The 25,000-nt window shown below is 39.2% G+C and overlaps 1 protein-coding gene across 1 annotated transcript; it reads left to right on the top strand.

The window, feature by feature from the left end:
• Positions 1-11,671, top strand: LOC129742876 (protein mahjong-like; the record flags this gene model as incomplete). Its single annotated transcript, XM_055734821.1, has 2 exons — positions 1-634; positions 10,767-11,671. Coding segments are annotated over 2 exons (969 nt in total), but the record flags the coding sequence as incomplete, so codon positions are not given.
• Positions 11,672-25,000: the final 13,329 nt, after the last annotated feature.

Below are 25,000 nucleotides of genomic sequence, written 5' to 3'. Positions count from 1 at the left end.
TACGACATCAATACCGGTCAGAAAATCCTTTCGTTGGTACCGAACATCTACAATCAGTACACTAAAAACCGGGCCACCTTCTGTCCCTCGGACGAGCTGATCCTCTCAGACGGAGTCCTGTGGGACGTCAACTCGGGCAAGGAAATCCACAAGTTCGACAAGCTGAACCAAACCATATCCGGCGTTTTCCACCCGAACGGTCTGGAGATCATTTCCAACACCGAAGTCTGGGATCTGCGGACATTCCACTTGCTGAGGACGGTTCCGGCCCTAGATCAGTGTCACGTGAAGTTCTCGCCGCAAAATGTGATCTACGGCATCTGTCCGGAGTCGGATTCGGAAACCCATTCGGACAACACCTACTTCGAGTCCAGCTTTCGGGTCATGGATAGTTACGATTATTCCAGCATATCGACGGTTGACGTTAAGCGAAACATCTACGATCTGGGAATCAACTTGTACGGCAGTCAGATTGCGATCGTGGAGAACCAGGGCGGGTACAATTCGGTCCAGGAATCGGTAGTGCGGATCTATAGCGTAGGACGGAAGAAAAATACCGAAGATGAAGCCGAAGAAGAGGAAGAGGACATGGAAAATTCGGAAGACAATACGATGTCGGAAACGGAGTCTGTCGGTAAGTGGGCGATTTTCCATTGGTTTTTTTTTTCATTTACCATCCATGGATGAGTGTGTTGGGATGTGTGTGTGCGTGTTTGTGTTTCCGGTGCTGGGGTCTTGCTTTGGGACTTCTTCCACGCTTTTTTTCATGAGCGAAGTTCTACGAATCTTTCTGGAAAAATGCCATTTGATAAGATTTTTTTTGGAAGTACTGAAAAAATCATCGATCTACTGACATTTCTTCAGCCATTTACTAATATTACTTGTGCTTTGTGTAACGTTGTTGAAAATCATAAGTTGAACCGCTTGATTTCCGGAGGACTTCCATTTGGTTGGTTGTTTATGTTGCTTGTTTTGGTTCCGACAGCTGAAACGCTCTACAACCGGTACATACATCATCGTATGATGGGAATCCCACCTGCCATTACTCCCATCCCTATGTTGCCGGAACAGTGATATTTCCAAATGTGATAATAGATTTATATTTACGGCCAAAATGACCAGGAAACACTTTTGTGCTGTGATATTCCAAGCGACAACTAGCTTTAGTATTAGTTAGTATTTATCAATGTAGAAGATTGTATTGTAATAAATTTTAGAAAAAGGTGCTTTTGCATGATAACGTAGCCCCTAAAAGGGCAGAGAAAAACGTAGTTTGTTTTCGTCTGTTGATACATAAAATTGGAACATTCTGTACTGTTCTATTACAAGATGGCTTCAGGCATGTTTTTTTCTCTATAAAATAAGATTACTTCGTGTGATTGAGTGCACAATTCATTGCATTAGCTTGTAGAATTTGTTGGGGAAATAGAGCATCCTTGTTGTAGAAATGCTGCATCCGGATGTAAATTGTGAAGCTTTTAAGTTTTAGCTTGCTTGAAATGTTAGCATAGATTCATCTTCGACAATATCATTGATTCATTTGTTCCCGTTGAAATTACTAGTAGATCATTATCTTTTTTCGGAATTATTGTCAAAAGTCTTGCTCCCCATTCTACTACCGTTATAAACGTTTATAATTAGTTGAAAAAGTAAAATTTGGCAATTATCTGCACTGTGAAAGTTTCCGTAAATCTGTTCTACCAATTTCGATCGCAAATATTCACAAATGGCATAAAAGACTCAAAATAAATACTATGTGTGGTCTGCGAAAATTACACATATCTTTAGTACTGAAAAACGATATGGTACGATTTCTGGAAAAGGTAGAAATGGTCCCTGAAGTTCATTTTTTACTGCTTAATTTCGACTCCAAAACGAAGTTCACTCAGGGAAAGTGTTTTTGACTCCATCAAACGTTTAAAACAAGGATCAACCGTTTGTAAACTTTGACGTGGCCGGCGTTTTTCATTCCATTTTTTTTTTTGTAAAAAACTGGTTCTCAAGATTGTTTAAGAGCTTCAGCACTGAACGTTGGTGTCAAAGCGTGTGCCAATGGGTTTAAAATCGCCATATCGAATCGCTGCAAAACCTTTTCGGAATCTCGAGAAATAGTCCACGTTTACCTCCTATGATATCTGAGATAATTACCAAACTGGCACCGCAAATAGATGCACTGATCGACCAAAATATACTAATGAACCGTCTCGTATTATGGAAATATGTCAATTGACTTTTTAGTCTATTTAAATCATATGACTACTTCGATTTCTCGATACCACATTCCTCCTTTACTTTAAAGACGATTTTTCCAACAAAAGAGAACAGTGTTAAATTTACGAAAGATCCTAGAAACCTTTCTCATTACTTCCATCGACGAAACTTGGTTGATTTTGGTCACGACAAACTCACTCGATTCTTTTTCTTATGACTTAACCTTTCTCTCCATTTACTACCAATGAAAAATATGCTTCTCTTTTGTTAGTAAAAGCAAATCCTTCTGATCACTTTTTCCAATTGCGACCTCGCCTTGTTTTTTCAATAACGAATTCTTGTTATTATTCACACTCACCTAAACGTTATTTTTCAATGATGAATTCTTCTAAAATTTTTCATGTATAAGGCACTTGACATTTTTATTCATGGTGAAGTCGCCTAATTTTTTAAAAGGCGAACCCACACTGGCTCTTCGTCAACCTTTTCTTTTAATAGCGAATTATATCTTAACCCGTGGCGAATCCACCTTTTTATTATTTTTTAATGGCAAACCCCCTCATCTTTTTTCAAGTGGCGAACCCGCCTCGTCTTTTTTCAAATGGCGAACCCGCCTCATCTTTTTTTTCAAATGGCGAACCCGCCTCATCTTTTTTTTTTTCAAATGGCGAACCCGCCTTATCTCATTCCATTGATGGCGAACCCGCCTAATCTTTTCAAGTGGCGAACCCGCCTTATCTTTTTTCAAATGGCGAACCCGCCTGATCACTTCATGTGGCGAACCCGCCTGATCCCTTTTCAATAATGGCGAACCCGCCTAATCATATTTTTCCAAGTGGCGAACCTGCCTTATCAATTTTGTCCAAAAATGGCGAACCCGTCTTATCACATTTTATTTTTGAATGGCGAACCCGCCTTATCATTTTTTTGAAGTGGCGATCCCACTTGATCATAGTTTTTTTCATAAAAGAAAATTTACTTCGTCATTATTTTCATTATGCAAACCAGTCCGATCGTTTCGAAATGAAAAGAAACCTCCACTTCCAATTTCTTCTTTCTCAGAACTTACCTGTTCTTTGCCATAGTGCAACTGTCCCCAAGATTCGTTTACCAGTGCCAGTTCAAGTAACCGGATGATGATAGAAAATCTTGGTTTGTATAGAACCATTCATTTAAAGTTGAGTATCTTTCCCTGCAACCGCCAAAACTTACTCCTCACTGGCACAGCGTGCTGGCAGGTACGTCAGTCCTCTGGTACTTTCCCTCTGCTGTACTTTCTGTAATCCACTCTGACAAAACACAAACTTAAATTCTTTTTAAGAACAGACTTATCTATCTAAAAAAAAAACTGGGTGGAAGATAAAAATGATCATAATCTTTTCATTATATTACACAGATAAAATAAGTATCGTCTGTTGACCAGTTGTTATAGTAGCTTAGCATTTCTTTCCAATGCAAACAAATAAAAACTTTCCGCGTATTCCTTTCACTATTCTGGAGTAATTTATAGTTACTTACAGTTTATCCTCGTCGCCAATATGATATCTGAGATAATTACCAAACTGGCACCGCAAATAGATGCACTGATCGACCAAAATATACTAATGAACCGTCTCGTATTATGGAAATATGTCAATTGACTTTTTAGTCTATTTAAATCATATGACTACTTCGATTTCTCGATACCACACCTCCTACTCCCTGAAGTCCATTTGGAATTTGATTTTGAGTCCTATCTCGAACTAAATTCTACCAGGTCATACTCGCGCAAGTGCGCCTCATGGCATATTTATTAACGGAACCACTTTCAGCAATACCTGTCCTGTTTGTATAAGAGATGAATAAACTTTTAGTTTAAAGATTCCGTTGGGAAGATTGACCTTGATGTTAAATTCCCGGAAAAAAAGTTTAAAGTTTCTATAATTCAACAACAAACGAACCTGTCCTGCTTGTGAGAAAAAACCGTAACAAAACTCGATTGAACGAGACTAAACCTTACGAAGGTCGTTATTATTGGATCTTACTTATCGCTTGATTACGAAGTTAGAAGGTCTAATATTTGTATTACGGGTTATAACACTTGATCTTTCCTCTAACGCCTCGAGAACCGACCCACAATGGGGAAAAAAGTGTACAAACCGCGAAGAAATTCAATATCTTTCGTGCTACATGACCCAAATCTATGAAAACATACTTTCCTTCTGTGAAAATTTCCGGAGAATCGATTGGACATAGTTTCAAACGCCGCACAAGCTTACGAACGGAGATATAGTGTCTTTTTAACCCCTAATTCCCCTATATTTTGTAAACATTCCAGAAAAACACTGATTCGAACCAGAGAATTTTGAACGAAAACAGACCTATCGTGTGTAATTTTTTCTGAGGAATCGAATGAAGGCTGTTTTGGCCACCGCACGCTTCAGAAAATGGAGTTATGGCTGTTTTTACCCTCAATTCCCCTATATTTTTCAATTATTTAAAAAAAAAACTTATTCGAACTTGAAAATTTTGAACTAAATGGGTTGTATCTTGTGTGCTTTTTTCCGAGAAATCGAATGAATGCTGTTTGAGCCCCACACGCTTTGGAAAATGGAGTTATGGCTGTTTTACCCTCAATTCCCCTCAATTTTTCAAATTGTTAAGAAAACGCATGTTCGGACTTGAAAATTTTGAATCTTTTGGGACGTATCTTGTGTATTTTTTTCCGAGGAATCCAATAAAGGCTATTTGAGCCACCGCACGCTTCGGAAAATGGAGTTATGGCTGATTTTACCCTTAATTCCTTTACATTTTTCAATGATTTTAGAAAAAAGCATGTTCGGACTTGAAAATTTTGAACCAAATGGAATAAATCCTATGTGATTCCGTGTGAATCCGTGCGGTGGCTCAAATAGGCTTCGTTGGATTCCTCGGAAAAAATCACATAGGATTCATTCCATTTGGTTCAAAATTTTCAAGTCCGAACATGCTTTTTTCTTAAATCATTGAAAAATGTAGGGGAATTGAGGGTAAAATCAGCCATAACTCCATTTTTCGAAGCGTGCGGTGGCTCAAACAGCCTTTATTGGATTCCTCGGAAAAAAATACACAAGATACGTCCCAAAAGATTCAAAATTTTCAAGTCCGAACATGCGTTTTCTTAACAATATGAAAAATTGAGGGGAATTGAGGGTAAAACAGCCATAACTCCATTTTCCAAAGCGTGCGGGGGCTCAAACAGCATTCATTCGATTTCTCGGAAAAAATCACACAAGATACAACCCATTTAGTTCAAAATTTTCAAGTTCGAATAAGTTTTTTTCTGAAATAATTGAAAAATATAGGGGAATTGAGGGTAAAAACAGCCATAACTCCATTTTCTAAAGCGTGCGGTGGCCAAAACAGCCTTTATTCGATTCCTCAGAAAAAATTACACACGATAGGTCTGTTTTCGTTCAAAATTCTCTGGTTCGAATCAGTGTTTTTCTGGAATGTTTACAAAATATAGGGGAATTAGGGGTTAAAAAGGCACTATATCTCCGTTCGTAAGCTTGTGCGGCGTTTGAAACTATGTCCAATCGATTCTCCGGAAATTTTCACAAAAGGAAAGTATGTTTTCATAGATTTGGGTCATGTAGCACGAAAGATATTGAATTTCTTCGCGGTTTGTACACTTTTTTCCCCATTGTGCGACCTCTTGCAGTCTGATCTCTCCTTGTATTGGACCCGGCTTTAACACACCAATCATTCGAGTTCTGAGTCTCCTCGTAAAGAATCTAAATTCACGCAAAAATCTATCATCTTGATGACTCAAGATCTGAAGAATCTAAATTTACGCAAAAATCTCTCATCTTGATGACTCAAGATCTGATCCATCCTCTGGCGATTCGAGATCCGATCTCTTCTCTTAATGACTCGAGGTTAACGCACACATACCGCTCCTCTATACGACTCAAGGCCTGAGCTCTCCTCTAACGACTTGAGATCTAACCTCTTAATGATTTAGAACACCAACCTCGGTTTTATGGCGAGTCCAGTCCGGACCTCATCACTTTCACCCATTCTTATGCCTATCGTGTGCCGATCAAGAGCAGCCTCTCCTGAACTCCTGGACGCGCTGTCTTAATACTTTACGTTACGAATCAGATGTTTTTCGACGGGCGTCATCCTAGATCGACTCGAGAGCAACTATACTTTTCCAAAAGAACCACACCGCAGGAGGTTGAGTCTTTTCTGCAGTTTTAACCTAGAGATCGGACGCACACTATTCTCGACAGTCCTCCGCGGATGCGGTCAACCTTCTCCGAACCTGGTCCGTCCGTCCTCTATACTGTTGATTGACAACCCTACGTTTTTAGTCCCGCAACTGTTCTTCTCGTCGTGTACCGATGTCGTCATTCGGAAGCCAGTTTCGACGGTCATCTGATGAACAACCATGTCCAACACGTTCGCCAATGCCAAATCGCTCCGGAATTCTTCGAAGGGTTCAAAATACATCGTCCAGTTCAAGTCTGTGTGTTCACGAAGAGCACTTACTTTGACAAGACGGGTTTCCCGTGACCTGCAGGGCTGCCATACCCTTGATTCTAAGACTCTTTTAACCCGGAGCTTAAGCTCGCTTGTGATCTGTCACTGCACCAGTACTTATCAATACCAGCTGCTACGTTAATCACCTAGCGGTGAAAGGCATCTCTTGTTCGCTTTTAATCTAACATGCGCATACAATCTTTTTTCGCTATTCAGCATAATCGCATCGGCGGCTTCTTAGGTGCTTTCGGGATCTAATCCACTACCTTTTTTTCGTCTAAAACGCTTGATCCTTCAGTCTCTTTGGTGGTTGTGAGTTCTCCTGCCGTTTTGGTTTCACCCGGCTCGTTGCTAGACTTCTGTCGGACGTGCAACATCGCAATCAACTCGTGGAAAGAGATGCCTTGGACAGCTTCTGCTTCCGGTTGGCCTGAACCATTTGTTTTTTACAAGATGGAAATTTGACTTCAAACCATAACAGCCGGGTGTTTGCTGCCGTGTGTGGGTTCATCCCACTAAAACCACCTTGGGCTTCGTGTGCCAGATGTGCCCCTTGGTTTCACCCTATGATACTACATCAAGGGGTAGGCTGTGCTCATGCACTTATACATCTCACCCTTTTCCTCTTTCTCAATTCATCTTTCTCCATTTCTCTATCGCCAACTTCAGACTGGTACGGGAGACCCCGAGACGTGTGCCGGTTAGGTAACGCTTTCAAAGTAACTCGCGCCCGTCACAGCATCCACTCCCGCAGGATTTCTAACCACCAAGGCATGGCCGATTGAGAAACTACCAAGCTAGAATCCCGCTACGACCACCCCGAATGGTATCTCCACTTCCTTTTGCTGCAGGAAAGATCGTAGCTGAGTACGTGAGACCTTTTAAGTCCCACCACGCGTATGAGTCCAGATTAGGGTTATACCGCGCCCTAAGATCGCGTTGCTTTTGAATTGAAGTGTCATACGAGGCCCAAGACCTTCCATTTGCCTGACAAATTTGGTTGACTATCTCGCTCTCTCCGTTCATCATCTTTCCTGATTCTTATTAAATCGCGCATGATTTGCAAGATTTCGTCGACTATAGCACGCCACGACTGTTCGTCGCGACACATTTCACTCACAATAGTTGAAATGAACCTGGGGCAGACAAAGATAGCATTTTCTGCCGATTCCTCCGTATCTACGCATTCCGGACAATAAAGCGAGCTGATAAGCTTAAACCGATAAAGGTATTGCTCAAAGCACCCATGACCCGAAAGGAACTGCGTCAGGTAGAAGTTGACCTCTCCATACCTCCGATTTACCCAGCCTGAAAGTCGCGGGATTAGCCTATGCGTCCATCTTGCGTTGTTCGATGCGTCCGATTGCTCCTGCCACTTGAGCATTGACGCTGCTCGTTCAATTTTACATACTCCTATAACAGCTCTTGCATTGTAACACTCCATATCCTCCGCCAGAGTTATGTCGATGGGAATCATGCCCGCGATGACAAAAGCTGCATCTGCTGATATGGTCCTGTATGTACAGGAAACTCGCATGGCTATCAGCCGATGTGTGCTGCGTAATTTGGATCTGTTGCGCTCTACCTCTATCGCGGAGCTCCAGGCCGCTCCACCGTATCGTAGTTTGGACAGTGCTACGCTCGCAAGGAGACGTCTCTTGCTACTCTTCGGACCATGGCAGTTCGGCATAATCCAGGCCAATGAATCGATGACTTTCGATGCACTTTCACAACAGTATTTGACATGTGCACCAAAACTTAAGCGATTGTCGATCATTACTCCAAGGTATTTCAGCTGCTGTTTTGAAGATGTCGTGTGCCCCCCAACAGTAATCTTCATGTGCGGCACAACTCTTTTATTGGTCACGAGCAGAACTTCGGTTTTTTGGTGAGCTATCTGAAGCTTAACTCCCTCCATCCAGATGCCAACCCTTTCTACGGACACCGTTGCAAGGTCTTCTACCTCCTCAATTGTTTCGCCAGTGATCATGAGCACGATATCGTCAGCAAATCCGACTATCTGCACGCCTGCTGGTAGTTTCAGCGTTAACACCTCATTATACATGGCATTCCAGAGCACAGGTCCGAGTATGGAACCCTGTGGAACACCCGCTGTTAGGGCAGTAGATCGTAACCCAGTTTCGGTTTCGTACGACAGGACTCGATTTTCGAAGAAGCTTCCTATTATCCTGCAGAGAGTATTGGGAACACGCATCCTGTGAAGCGCTTTGGCAATCGCTTCCCAGCTGGCATTGTTGAAGGCATTCTTAACATCGATTGTCACAATGGCGCAGTGACGAACACCTGTCCGCTTCTTTTTATATGCGCGCTTCGCGTACTCTGTCACCATTCGGATGGCGTCCACCGTAGATCTCCCTTTTCGAAAACCGAACTGTCTGTCCGACGGTCCACTTTCGCCTTCTGTGTTGATAATAAGTCTGTTGAGTCTCTCCAGTAGCTTACCAAGGGTGTCCAGCAGACAAATGGGTCTGTATGATGACGGGTGCCCTGGGGGTTTCCCAGGTTTCGGTAGTAGCACCAGCTTCGCCGTTTTCCACAAATTGGGAAACGCTCCCTCGTCGAGACACTTTTGTAGCACCACTCTGAAAGTATCCGGAATGGTCTGTACCGCCACCTTCAGCACTGCATTTGGGATTCCGTCCGGACCAGGGGCCTTATTCACCGCAAGTTTCTTAGCAATAGCCACAAATTCCTCATTCGTTACTGGTTCGATGTCGTGGGAACTCGCGTCGTACGGGTTAAGTGCCCACTGCGTCGGGCCATGCTACAGGAAAAGATGTGCAACGATCTCTTTCAGTTTTTCTGGACACTTTTCAGTCGGCGACCTTGGGCCACCGAATCTCGCCAATGCAACTTTATAGGCTTGGCCCCATGGGCTATCATCTACGCTCTGGCATAACGCTCTGTAGCAGTTCTCTTTGCTTGCTTTAATCGCTCGCTTAAGTGCCACCCTGGCTGCTCGGTAAACGGCACCTCTCGCCTGAACCATAACGAGGCTTAGGGCGCACTGGTCCAGACCAGCGGAAGTTGAGAGAGGCATCCGATGCTCGTGGTCCTCGAAATCCAATCGACGTTCAGCGGAGATTCTCCTCTCAAGACCTCACTGACCGTTTCAGGTTACAGGTCCATCCCTTTACTAAGGCAGCAGAGGAAAAGCTCTCTCATCGTATCTCCAAACAGCTTCCACGAGTGTACCTAATGGTCGTTGTCACGTGAGCACGCCTCACGTGGGCCAACTAAGGCGAGTCAAAATCAAATGAGTCGTTCCAACTCGAGGATTTACAATTAGCTTTTCTGGTGAGTTGATTTTATTTTGACTCAAGTAATTTGCCAGTCTCTTCCACTCACCATTATGGTGAGTGAGGAGTTGGTTTTGAGTGAGAGAGGAACCCTTGACTCTCTCCGTATTAGCTTGAATGAGTTCTCGACTTACCCGGCAGCGTAAGAGCGGAGTTAACAAGAAAATCAACTCAGGTAAAATATTTACACACGACTCACAAGCTTGAGCAAGAGTCGCCATCGAAAAGTGGAGTTATGGTGTTACTTGAGCGTACATCTCGAGATTTGTACGCACATTTCTGATTTTTTTCCGGGAATTTAACAGCGAGCTATCATTCATTCCTACGACGGACGTTTCTGCTCGCTTCAAAGATGCGTAGAAACTCGAAGCTGTGAAATAGGGAACCAAAAATTGCGTTTGAAAAGCACAAAGTTTATTGAAACTTTTAATACAATTTAATTTAAAAGTTCTTCAAAAAAAAGCACGTCGATCAACTTATAGGGATGTTGACATTTTAAAGACCGAACTAACATCTGATTCAAATGGTAAAGATTCGTCGAATGGATTTGCTTCCATTCGACGACAGATTATCGGATCCCAAAACCGTAAGCAAAGCTATCCAAAATTGATGCGTGCCTGTGGTGGAAAACTGATGAGCGGTCCCTTTCTCCTATACAGTACACTGTTTTACACATTTGCCAATTTTGCTGGAGCGAAAAATTCCCCCTCCATATTCTGCCCATTCCAGTATTCCACGGCGCTCGAGGAGAGAACGGTGGTGGTCAGCGTCGTCGGCGGAGACGGGGAATGCGAATCAATGTAGTCGAAGATGATGAAGATGATATTTTCCAACCAGGTTCTTCTTCGTCGAGCGACGACGACGACGATGACGACGACGATGATGACGACGATATGGACGGCGGCGGCGCCGGTGGTGGAAATGATAACGATGATGATGCCGGAGGTAACGACGATGGCGCCGGGGACGATGAGGGGGCCAACAACAACGACGATGATGACGACGAGGAAGATGCCTCATCCTGGACTACGACCTCCGATCTGGAAGATTTCCTGCTGATGTAAGGCGAGGCTAGTGAACCTTCCTCCTCCATCCCTTGAAATTTAGGGAACTGTCACGTGTCGGGTGTAGCGAGCGGGTACTGCGCTGGGCCGTACCTACATAGAAGAAGTGTCCCATACGACAGACAGCTGTTGTAGATAGTGATGTTAATATTTGTCCATCCTGCGGAGAGGACGTCAGGTAAAAAATAATAATAAAAGAACAACAAATCCGTTAAATAGGTTCTATTGTGAAAAAGCTTTAAGTATAAAACAATAATATAACTGAGAATACATCAGCAAAGAAATTATTCAAATAAAAGAAAATAGTGTCAACCTGTAAAGGCGTTTCGTTAGCACACCATCCACGCGATTAGAGTGTAGGGTTTTGTTTTTGGTCCATCACCGAAACGTTTAGTTAAGTTTTCTGGTCGTTTATTCTTATTTATAACATAGATGTTTCTGTTTCTTGAACAAAGTGTATTTTTTTTAAACTATCTCTGCATCCACCCGCTAGCGGTAGTGAAAAACACTCTTGTACATTTGCAATAGTTTTTTAAACTAAAGGAAATAAATCAATTGATATTTAATAAATTTGTACTAGTTTTTGGTTGCAATCCGAAACGATCAAACTTGTTTAAGAAATTAGTAGTGACACGTTTCTTATTGCCGTTTTTGGAAAAGAGAAAATTTACTTGTTGCACATCCCGTTGAGACTTCTTGCGCAGGATCCATCGTCCGAGTAAAAATACCCAGAAGAATACGGTAGTCGAAAACGCGATTAACGTGAGTCGGTGACGTTCTTCAGTTTTCTTATCTACGTGATAAGTACTTCCGTAAAAGGTTCCTCCGTATACAGCTTTCGATCTACGTCTGTCCAACTCGTCGGGGTCGATTACTTGTGAAGAATCTTCCGGACTCACCATGATATTAAATTTTAACCTTGTACAGAGCTTCCGGCCTTCGGGTATCCTCAGCTGCCAGTCCAACAGAATGTGACCACCACCAGCCAACTCTAAGCATCCTTGGGCCGTTATTGTTCCAAAATTGTCAAGATCCTCCTCCAGCTTAAGCAATGGAAAAACTTCCAAAAAACTGAAGCATTCGCCTTTGGCATAGCTATCTCCTCCGAACGAAATTGATAGCAAGTAATCGTAGTCCATCCGGATAAGTGTGTAATCGTGACAACAATCCCGTCGAACTAATCGTAGTAAAAGCCATTTGTAGCTACCGGTGCTTTGAAATGCGGCTCTGATGGCGGTCGAGGGCGAACGGGAATCTTCGGTTCTATTGGTCTCTAAGTTGGCTGTGACACTCCGCAAGGGCATTCCGACCATACCGGAGTGGGCTCGATATTCTGTTTTCTGAGGACAGTTGCCGGCAAACCATTGGCTGCAGTTGATGCAACCGAAAGCGAAAAGTATCGGTAAGTATCGAGTCAGCATGGCTTAGTTCTGGTTAGAGGGTTTCCACTTTAGTAAGGCACGATTTTTATATCTTATCCTGCGGGTAATTACCGTGTCGGTCCTTTGGGAGTTGGGCCAATTATTTCTGTAAGAATATGAAACTAATGGTAATGTCTTTTAATCTGATGACCTGTTCCCAATTTTATTAATAGACTGTGTAGTTCAACAATATTTCTTTCCTTCCAATAAATCAAATGTCACTTGGATGAGCTCATCCATTTTTATCTAATATGCCCAAAATCGATAGTGAAGTGATTAAAAAGTAAAACGTAATCCGAATGCAAACTAAAATCTTGAATGCAGAACTTGCCATTGAAATTTACCAGGTAACGCAAATGTCCCTAGCCTATCTATATGTCATTGTGCCCGAATAAAGGTGGTACAATGCCAAAATTCGGGTCTCATGGATGGATATCTCGATTAGACCAAGTGTAGGTTTCACTGGAACCTTAGGGGAGAATTATGATATTTGATTCCCTTTTCTTATTTTCATCATATCTTTTTGGAAAAACATTATTTAGCAACTGCCGTTTTTTGCATTTTCTGACAGCGTGTAATTTCAAGCTTATACGCTTCAAAAGTTTAACTAAAAAAATTGTGATATTTTTAAAGTTACAAGAGACTTGGTTACTCTAACAAGGGCACCCTGAATAAAGAAAGGATTTATTCAGGGTGAACTTGTTAGAGTAACCAAGTTAGCCTTGATCACTAACGAAGAATGTAATGTTAGGAAAATAAAACTTTAGTTGTTACCAGACTACCAAACACTTCAGACGTCTTTTAATTATTGCGTTCATCAGGTTATGCGCCCAACCTCTGACCTGTTAGTTCTGGTATAACGATAGAAAGCGAAGATTCCATGAAATGGCTTTTCGATGGGACCAACATCGACAATTGGTTGTTCCGGATGCAGGCGCGATCACCCCGATCACCCCCCCCCCAAGCGGCAAAAAACCGTTACGAAATACTCGAAAACGCTGGATTTTATATAAAAACTAAGAACTTTTCATAGTAGGTGTACTTTCGAATTCTCAAATTTTTCCACTCCGTGGGGGTGTTTGTTCAATACAAGAATTTATTAATTAAAAAAAGTCGGTCCGCCAAACTAAAACAGCTGCAACTTGCGATTCCCTGGAACGAATTTTATCAAATAACTTTTGTTGAGGTACTTGTAGCGTTGAATTAGAACTTGATGATCATATACGCTACCGGCTATAAGTTTAGGATCACCCCCTCAAAAACAATAAAATTTGTTTGGTTATATCTCAGTCATCTTATGACATATTGCATTTCTTTTAATCTCATTCTAAAGTCGATGATCAAAACCTTTTTCGTATGTGCAAATGTATATGTTAACTTAATATGACTTAAACTTGGCTGAAAGTTGGAAATTTTTTAAAAAATCGCACTTTATATTTCAACCCGATCAGTTCAGGTTTGGGTGGACCGAATTTATAAATTCGAGTTGCATTTGAATTTTTTTTTCATAAATGTCAAAATAATTTTTTTTTAAATTTTGTGCTTAAAATTTGCATAGTGCTTAACTGCCGCTGCCGGCAAGTCTGTCCCATATGCAAAAACAACGAACCGAGAAAAACGGCTTTAAACATTTTTATAAACTTTCGTGGATTTCTCGGTTGAAACTTTACCTTTTCTATTTCTTTCTTCACAGATATTAAGATAATCGTTGTAGAATTTCGTCCAATGTTTTTTTACTTTGGAAGTTGTTGATGCAGAGGAGAAAATAATGATGGGACAGCCTTGCGAGTATATTTCGCATGCGTATTAAATGTACCCGCAAAGCTGTCCCATATTTGGCTTTTCTTTTGTCAGTTGATCATGTTATTCTCTCTATCTGCGCTGTATTATTCACTTTACTGGTTGTTTACTGATCAAAATAAGTTTAAAATGATTTTATAACATATTAAGATAAAGATTACGTAAGTTTATCGTAAGAATTGAGTAGGTCTAAAATAAAATCAATATCAACGTTCCATGAATGAAACAACCTGTACCATCATCTTTTGGAAAGTTTCTCTGTCGATTATCTTTTTAGAAAGACTATAAATACCAACAAATTAAATTAATGCTGAATCAGAAACAGCAAAGCATCTTGGCTGCAAATATATAATGAGAAAAATCAATACAATATGACTTACGCGTGTGCTACCAGGTACGCGTATTTTGGTTCATAGATTGTATGGAAGTCCAAGCAGCAAGAAACAGCATGACAAAAACCTAAAAATATGGCTTTGAAGCTGACTATTTTCCATGTTTTACAACGAACAATTCAATAAGCCTCATGCGAGATAAAAAAAACAATTGTGGGGAATTTACCCATTAGGCTAATCATAGCTTGTAAAAATTATGGAAATTGTTATTTTTGACTTTACTGTACTGATTTATCTAGTCTAACTTTCGTAATTTCAATGAATGCTTATTTTGTCGCACACATTGTATGAATATTTGTAAAATTAACGTTAATTAGAGGAGCAATTTTGAAGCGTTCTGTAAAAATAGACATATGGGACAGTTTTGCGGGTATATTTCATATGGGACAGACATGACTTGGTATTTTTTTCATATATGTTGAGAACAAAGTTATGAAAGTTTTTAGTCTAAATTGAAGAACTAACTGTATTTGAACGATTTTTGAGATAAACTGAAAAATGACGAAAATGCAAATGGGACAGTGGCCCTTATTCTGCGCCTCGAGTGACGTGACGATAGTAGAGTCACCCAAGTCACTTTATTCCAGCAGTCGGTTTAGGTGAGGAACGTCACTTCGGATGAACTTTGTGAGTTCTTACCCTATTCTCGTAGTCACCGTGGGTGAGAATCGTCGCATTCGGGTGACAATTTTAGGTGACAATTGTCGGTACCTTTTCAGGTGGCGACGAGATAGAAATTCAATGAAAAATTTATGAAACAGGGAATAATTTGGCTCTAAAAGTTCAACAACATTAAAGTATGACCATTTTAAAAACAATTATCACGAACAAATCTAGATTCGCTTAACTAATTCGGCGATCGATGAGGATTGTCGGTACCTTTTTAGGTGGTGTCGAAAAAAAAATTTAACAGAACATTTATGTACACGGGAATGTAAGGCTTTAAATAGTTAATTAAATGATAAAGAATGATAGTTTTAAATATGTAAGTTTTTTTTATTTATTGATTTTTTTTTTTTTGCAAAATGTGAAAACGTGAAAACACGAACACTTTGAAAATAAAATATTAGTAATTAGTCCGTTTATTTTCACTATTATCATTAGGATTTTTCCTCGAAATATTAAATATTTTGACGGAATGTGGAATTCAAGTGAAGGATACAGGTGAGGTTTACCGGTATCAATAAGGGACAAGTTAGAAAATTTAAACAACAATGAATTTCCTGGGAGGTTATAAAGCAAAATAACCCGTCATATACAAATCAATTGAATTCGCTTCTTTCATTTGGTTCAATGCTTTATTAAATAAAGTCATTTTATTTACTTTAATTAGCCTTTTGTGCACTGGTTGATTAAAGCAGCAGCAGCCGTCAATTGTGCGTTTGTTTCCGCAGGTTCCGGATTCAGGTTTTTCCTCTTGAGGGCACAAAAATGCGCGTTTTTTCTTCTATGTTCCTTGCTGTCACCATATAACCCGTTTGTGGTCTTTCACGCACCGGAATTTTCACTAACAACTTAAAAAATCAGGACGGAAAATTCGAATCGCGAGCAAAAACTAATCAAAACATAACAATTTCTACCATTTTGACAGATGTGTTCATTCGGTCGCTCACCTAGAATGAACCTCTGTCACTTTACTCGGATCGACTCCGGGAATAAGGTGACAAATCTCACGGTGACTCCGAGGTGAGGTGACAATCAACACGTCACGCGCGGCGCAGAATAAGGGCCAGTCTTGCGAATAGCGGCAGTTAAGTTAGCAATCAAAAGTTTGAGCTCACCCTTCAATATGTATCGGCAAAAAGTTTGCAATCTCTGTCATCAAACAACGTATCGCTAATCTGATAAGTTATATTAAATGCTCATGAGTTGTTTTCGCTTTTTGGATATTTAATGAAAAGGTTTTTCCAGACTTACTTCGTTAAAATTTATGCCATAATTTGTTAATTTTTTGATAATGTTCACCAAAGAGCCGGGATATACAATAAATGCTTGCAAACTTGTTTTGACCATAACTTAATTATCTTACGAGTTATTACAGATCGGTTTGGCTTCATGTTTGATAAATCAACATATCTCGATCCTTTTTAGAAGTGAAAAAGACTTGAGCCTTTAAGTTTTAAATTACCTTTAGGGCCGTCCAGATACCACGTGGACAGATTCGATTTTTGTTGCCTACATATAATACTACATTTCCGTTTCTTAGTTTAATTTTCATTGCAATCTCCGATTTACAGAATGCATCTCAACTTGAGATTCTCAAAAGCTCATATTGTTTCCTGAATTGAAGATATCGAAACTACCTAGACAATTTAAATAAAAAAAGATACATTTAATTTTCAGAATATTCTTTTTAAATAATTTCTTATTTTGAAACGTTTTTGAAAAAAATGAGCTTTGATTGTATTCGCCTCCACGTAGCAAAAATTATCAATTTTGATTTGTTGAAATAAAACGATTCTTCATAATCAAAACTTTTTTCAAATATTTAGAATTTTAATCTACATACTTTTACGTTTGAAAAAGAAATAAAAATTTTAGATAAATATATGGAAAATGGCTGAACACATCAAATTAAAAATGTGTTTTCTCGAAATAAGTTTCTTTTTTTTTTAAAGTAAATCATTTATTCTTCTTTCCAAGGCTTATTTACTGTGATATTTTACGTCTTTTATTAGCTTTTATGCTTTTATACTCCTTTGGCTTGGAGGGCTTCATTCAATTTGAACCATAATCATAAACAGTTTGAATGATTATCAATAGTTTTTATCAAAAAAATCAATTATTGTGAGTAATATTTTAAAAGTGATGATTGAATTGCAAAGCCAAAGTACATATCAAAGCAGGTGAAAAACACTATTTTTTAGTGCTTTGTATAGAATTTGAAGCATAACTGATATCAAGTACTTTTAACTAGTACTTTTGCTTTGCAATACATCATCACTTTTAAAATATTACTCACAATCGTTTTTTTGCAGAATATTCGGTGATGCAGACGGTACTTATGAACACATTTTAAGCTTATTGACGATTTTTCATGTTCAGAGTATTCGTTTTACCGAATATTTAAACAGGGCCAATAATTGGTATTCGTCCTTCGCACTATTCGGTACATTTCTAATGATATCTATTAAATTTTCGAAAAATACTGAAAATACTACTTCTGAAACTAGAGGTGATGGATAAAATCTGAAATCGAGTCCAGAAATTTTCAAATTTTAAAACATAGGCTCCAAAAACATTCCTATGTTTTAATTTTTACCAGGTGAGATAAAACTATTCCGTAATCACTGACTATTTTCTCGGAAACAAGAGAATCACTCAAGTTGAGCATTCGAAAGATATTTTTTTAATTTTTGACCAACAAGGCTGGATTTCAAGAGTTACACCAATTATATCGCCAATACTGTTTTTAGCTCATCTACACAATAATATTTAAAATTTTGAGTAGAAATCCAGCTTAATTATTTAGGTTTTAAAAATCGACTCTGAATCTGAAAGTTTTGTTATTTCAATTGCAATTGATTATGAATTTTCACTGATATTTTGAAATAGTTTCAACTTTCAGAAATTGACTTTTTGTTAAATATGTTTTTTTTTAATTTAAACTTTATAAAAAAAAGTTCGAAAATATTGAGAGCATGAAGAAAAAATTCAACTTTTCCCTTTTTCATTAATAATTCGTTGCAAATAAGTTACTTTTTATTTGGATTCAGTTCCAACAAAATTAAAAATCTAGTATGAGAGCTTGAGACTCACTAAAAAACAAATGAAAATGAATTTCCAAAAGCTAAGATATGATTTTGATGATCTTATTTTAGAATTAATTTTATATTTTAAAATTAAAGAATTTAAACAAGAATTAACAACAATTCGATACTCTCGAACCACGATTCAGCCAAATACTTCAGAAAAATAATTAAATATTTAGTATTTCATTCAAAGCAATTATTGACAAACACTTTTCTCAAATAATTGTTTTGGAATCGTGAAGATTCCCAGTAAAAATATTGTGAATAACTTGAAGAATTTTTTTCACATTTTTTGCTAAAACAATATGTGTTTAATTTGAATTTTTGAAATGACATTTATACCAGAAAATTCTTAAATAATTCCTTAAGTTATAATTTTTAAACTGCAAAATGTAAAATTACGAGAATTATCTTTTTATCAACCCTTTTTTGCAGTGAACATCTAAGATTCGCAGAATGTTTTTTTTTAAAGATATCGAAATAAGTAGGGGGAAGTGTTCCTAAATGCGCATGTTGGGTAATATGCGCATACAGCCGATAGGCGATATGGCAGGAGATTCAACGTATCTAATTTGTGCAGTTTGAGGGTAATAAACTTTTGAAACATGGCATGAAGAAATATGATTGTTATATAAAGCCAAAAAAATTTAAAAATTCAAACAAGATTTTTGTCAGTTTCGTTATAATATATTGAACTTTAATTATCGTGCGTACAGATTCTGTGAACAAAAATTTTAATGGTTTTTCTTTCTTATTCATCTGGAAATCGGAAATTCAACAAATTGAAGCTTTCGGCAAGGTTGTAAATGATAAGATATTGGAATAAGAGACAGGTTCTGAATGCCCATATCAAGGCAGGTTAAATGCCTATATCAAGAAAAATAGATTGGTCTTATAAATTTTTTACTTTTCATCATTGAAACATTAAATCTACGCTCAAATCACGATCTTACAGCGAAAAAAGAAGAACTTCTTACTGATCCGATAAAAATACGATATGAACAAAATATTACCATGAAATATGGCCATATGGCATACTTAACTATGTTTCATGCAAAAGAACTAGTGATGTTAAAAATTTCACCAAAATTTCAGCCTTGACGTATGCTTAACATCCGTTTATACCAATTTCAATTAAATAATATCAAAATATTGCAAGTGTTAATGAAATATAGCTAAAAACATAAATATGCGCATTTAGCTCGCCAGTTTCGGAAATCGGCTATTTTGACTTTTTTTATTATAAAATTATTTTCACAAAAACTGTTAGAGATTTTAACAGAAAAATTGCTCTAACGTATATAAAACAGATGTCCGCTCATGTGTATAAAGTTTTCAGACTCCTATCTATTGTAATATGGGAGAAAATGATTGCTTTCCTTAATATGCGCATATAGCCTGCCTCTCCCCTATAATGAGGGAATTTATTAAAAGTTTTCACTATTTTTCTTTAATATCAATTTTTTATAAATTACAAACCTACAAGTATACAAAGCTACTAAATACAAGTCTCATTTGCAACTGCAATCACCTCCCGCCCCCTCCCTCCTCCATCCACCACTCTGTTTCTCAAAATAAACGTTTTTCCGCCAGATATTTACGACCCTTCTTATTGACTGATTTTTGAAAATTTGGAAAATCACCCCCCCAAGAACCAACTCTGGGACTGCCCCTGTCCGGATGCAAATCTTGTTGGAAGAGAAGGGTCTCAACCCTTCTATGGCGGATAACCATATGCAAGGGATTTGGCCACGGACACACCGGAAGTACGGACTGCGAAGGCCGGGAAGCGTGCTGAAAGGTTGCCGCGGGATCGTCAATGCAAATCGGTTATTGTTCATCGGATTGCCGAAAGCCAGTTTGAGTAACACGTTCCAACGGAAAGATTTCGGCAGCCAAATTTTTCTCCGCCGGAAACTGCTGACGATGAAGCTATATGAAGATGTCGAGATCGAAAGCCATCTACTGGAATTCGACAAGGTTTTGCGAGATTTGAAGGCGAGTGGAGCAAAAATCGACGAACAAGATGCAATTTGTTATTTGCTGCTGACCCTCCCTCCATCCTACGACGCATTGTTGACCGCCCTGGATACTATGGAACTTGCAAGACTTAACCTAGGATTCATTAGGACACGCTTGCTGGACGAGGAAACTAGGCGTGTCAACAAGAACGGCTAAGCATCTGGAGGAACCGTGTCGGCATTTGTTAGCAAAAAGTTCACCTTCAAATACTACAACTGTGGTCAGTCGGGACACAAGCGGGTTGACTGTAAGGAGAAACCTGCGGACTGGAAAGAGCGTTCAGTTTTCAAGAAAGACGCTGGTCGGAAGCAAAGAGGCAAAGCTCAGGTTGGTGTTGAACCGGATATTACTTTTTTGGCAGCGAGTGGCGAGGAAGCGCTACTTGTCAAGAAAGCGCAAGCAGAATCGAAAATCGACTGGTATGTAGACTCGGGAGCGACGAACCATATGTTAAACTCCGAGGCCTATTTTGAAGAACTGCACAAGTTATCGGAACCGATTCAAATTATCGTTGCCAAAAGCGGTCAGTGCATGGAAGCGGATTATGCTGGTACTGTGCGAGCGGAAACCGTTGTCAACAAAAGACGGTACAGAGCTGTTCTGGAAGAGGTTTTGTACGTTCCGAAACTCTGTTGCAATTTATTTTCTGAGCGACGAGTTGAGCAAGAAGGATTCAAGGTGACGTTTTTCAATGGCAAGGTCGAAATCGAAAAGAACGGGAGTTTGTTTGCTACCGGAAGGCGAGGTCGATCGTTGTACAACCTGGACATCTACATGCCGCAACTGAATTCGCAGACAATATTGGCTTGTGGCATCGAAGATTTGGGCACCTTGGTGTTGCGAATCTACAGAAGCTGTGGTCCAACGAGATGGTCATTTCGAAGGAGACAGTACCCAAAGCAAAATTGGACACCGTTTGTGAAGCTTGCGTTGCTGGAAAATTTTTACGATTACCTTTTGCCAAGGTTGAAGAACCGAAATCTAGAAGACCGTTGGAATTGGTTCATAAGGACGTATGTGGGCCATTCAATCCAAGTACATGGAACCGAAAACGTTATTTTGTGTCGTTTGTGGATAATTTCACACACTTCACGGTGGTTTACCTGTTGGAAGCGAAGGACGAGGTTTTCGAAAAGTTCCTGGAGTACCGAGCGAAAGTGACGGCCTATTTTGGATCGAAAATTGCCAGGTTGAGGTGCGACAATGGCGGTGAGTACGCTAGCATCAAGTTCCAGAATATGTGTCGTCAAGAAGGCATCTCAATCGAATTCACCGTTCCCTACATTCCACAACAAAACGATGTAGCAGAACGGATTGCGACACTGGATTGCCGAAAATGATGTGGGGTGAAGCTGTGCTGACCGCTGCCTATCTTGGAAACCGAAGCTCGACGTCAGCACTACGAAAAATGAAGACGCCCTACGAAATGTGGTACCAGAGGAAGCCGGATGTGGACAATGAAGGTCTTTGGTTGTACTGCATATACCCACGTTCCTAAGCAACATCGAGATAAGCTTGATCCGAGGGCCGAGAAGAATGTGATGATCGGTTACGCCACTAACGGTTACCGCATTTGGAACAAAACGAAAAAGAAGCTCTTTGTTTCAAGAGATGTAATGTTCAATGGGAAGCCGAGGTCTAGAGCATGGATGAATCAGGAAGAGGAAACCACAGAACCCGTGACGGAGGTACCGTTACAAGGCCCGTCTAGTTGCGAGAGGTTATTCGCAGCGTAAGGATCTGAATTACAACGAGACGATTGCCCCTGTGGCTAAAGTTACGACGATGAGAATATTGTTAGCAATTGCGACACAACGGAACTACTTCATTCATCAAAGGGATGTCAAGACGGCGTTCTTGAATGGTCGATTGAAGGAAGAGATATTCATGAGCCAGCCGGAGGGATATGATTCTGGTGAGCGGAACTTGGTGTGCCGTCTCAAGAAATCTTTCTGCGGATTGAAGCAGGCGCCTAGAAGCTGGAATGAAGCCTTCAACTCCCACGTTCTCGAACTTGGATTTGAGAGGTCGAAACTGGACAGCTGCCTATACAAGTTTGAAGCTGGAAAGAAAGTAATTCATCTACTCGTTTATGTGGATGATATTCTATTGGTATCCAACGATATAGCTGAGCTGGAAAATTGAAAAAGAAATTGTCAAAGAAACTTGAAATGAAAGACATGGATGAAACACAGCAATTCCTTGGGCTGAAGGTAGACCGTGAACCTGGAAAAATGAAAGTCAGTCAACCGAAGTACATCAGCAATCTATTGAGGCGATTTGGAATGCTGGAATGTAATCCCGTGTCAACTCCGATGAAAGCAAACTTGAAATTAGGACGCAATGGAAATGCTGAAACAACCAAGAAACCCTACAAGGAACTCATTGGCTGTCTGACCTATCTAACCGTTTAGGCGAGGCCGGTCATCAGTGCAACTGTGAACTATTTCAGTCGTTTTCAAGCATCTCCAACCGAAATTCACTGGACTCATCTGAGACGAATTCTGAGGTATCTGAAAGGCACTTTGGATATTGGTTTGGTCTATCAACGCCAGCAAGGGATGGAACCCTTGATTGGATATGCCGATGCTGATTGGGGGAGCAACGACGACAGAAAATCGATTTCTGGTTTCGTATTCCAGATATATGGATCAACGGTGTCCTGGGCTTCTAAGAAGGAAACTACTATTGCCTTATCATCAACAGAAGCAGAGTACGTGTCAATAAGCCAAGGTGCCTGTAAAGCTGTATGGCTCTGCAATCTACTAACGGAACTCGGAATCGATTTAAAGACTCCTACTGTGTTATATGAAGATAACCAATCTTGTATCCGAGTAGCTGAGGAGCCCGGAGACCACAAGCGGTTGAAATACATTGACATACGATACAACTTCATCCGAGAGTGTGTGCAGAATGGAATAATCAGGTCGGTGTATGTTGCGTGTGAAGCTCGGATTACTTGATTAAGCTAGGGTGCCCTGACCCTAGGAAAAAAATCTAGTAAAATCCGAAGATAAAAGGTCCGTTGACTATTTTTTGTCAATTAAGTTCTCATTTCACAGTTTGTAAGTATCAGACAAAGAGAATTCCGAAAGTTTGTATGCTACCCTAGAGTCATTGCATACTTTAAGGCGAGTTTTTAGATAAATACAGTATTTGTATTCCTCTTTAACAGATAATTACTGGATAATCATTTGTTATTGTACCAATATTAGTAGTTTTATGATAACCAATGAACACGATCCATTCAGAAGAAAAATATATCTTTTTGGACTTTAGCGATCAATTATACCTATAACATACATTTTGGAAAACTTCTAAAATAAATTGAGAAATGACTATTGCTTTGAAAATGGCATCAAGAAGTTCATATTATACTCAAACGATTGACATATTGGTATAAAAAATTTTATAACAATTTTTCATTTGTGAGAAAAAAATTAAAAATGATGTAAAAAGATCTTCAAATCACATTTTAATCAATTTTTCAAACAAAGTTCAATAACTCGAAAAATAAAATTTTTAAAATTTATTGAGATAACAGCATTGTTGTTTTGTTCTATTTGGCACATTTTCCTAGAACATTTGATATTTGTTAGACATTCATGTTTCGAGATATAGCGAAGGAATCATGTATCCTCATTCTCCACTAATTGTGCCTTGTTCAGCTAACGTCTCCAAAAGAGTTTTAAAGGCATATGATGCCACTTTTAGGTATCATATATTGCCAAAATTTGGCATCGTTGTGCTATTCTTTGGAAAAAATGGATGGCTAAACGAGGTATCAACACACTCTCGATGAAAGCAAAATTTGGTAGCACTATACTACCCGTATCTAGAAAATGAGCCTTCTTTATTCGCGCAAAATGATAACAATTCTTTCTAGCAGACCATGATAGTAAAATTTGGTACGTTTTTCCCTAAAGGTTTATTTGAAACAAAAATGTTATTTTTATAAATTAAACCAGCAGACCGCTTCCGCCTAAATTTATGTGATTCTTTAGTTGGACAAATTAGGCCGGAACAAATTTCAAATCCTTCTTTTGTCACAGAAATGGATATTTGTTACTGCCTAATTAATCTTCATAAATTAACTTGTTATGACTCTTTTGAAGATAATTTAACCAACCGTGATTTTATAGTTTGACCTACAGATCCTACTGCAGAAGGTGCTTTTTATATCAGAGTTTTATTAAAACCTACAATATTATCAATGCAATATATTATCAATTATAAATGCAATATTATCATTTATTAATTTCCAAATAACATGATTGAAGTTTGTTGAAATTTCTATACATAGTGTTCCACGGAACCAACTTTGTATTTTATTTTAACCCTGGCATTTGCAATTGACGTTGTTCAGCACCGTTACTCGGTTCTTTTTGCCATTAATGTAGTTCAGCACATCCTTGCCTAGGATAAACATCATAACGATCCAAGATGAAACGATAAAACCATACAGCAGCCGCACAGCAGGACTTTTGGTGGACTCCGCCACCTGATTTTTCG

The sequence above is a fragment of the Uranotaenia lowii genome, chromosome 2, assembly GCF_029784155.1.
Source record: "Uranotaenia lowii strain MFRU-FL chromosome 2, ASM2978415v1, whole genome shotgun sequence".
Lineage (NCBI taxonomy): Eukaryota > Metazoa > Arthropoda > Insecta > Diptera > Culicidae > Uranotaenia > Uranotaenia lowii.
This window is presented reverse-complemented; position numbering and strand designations above follow the sequence as displayed.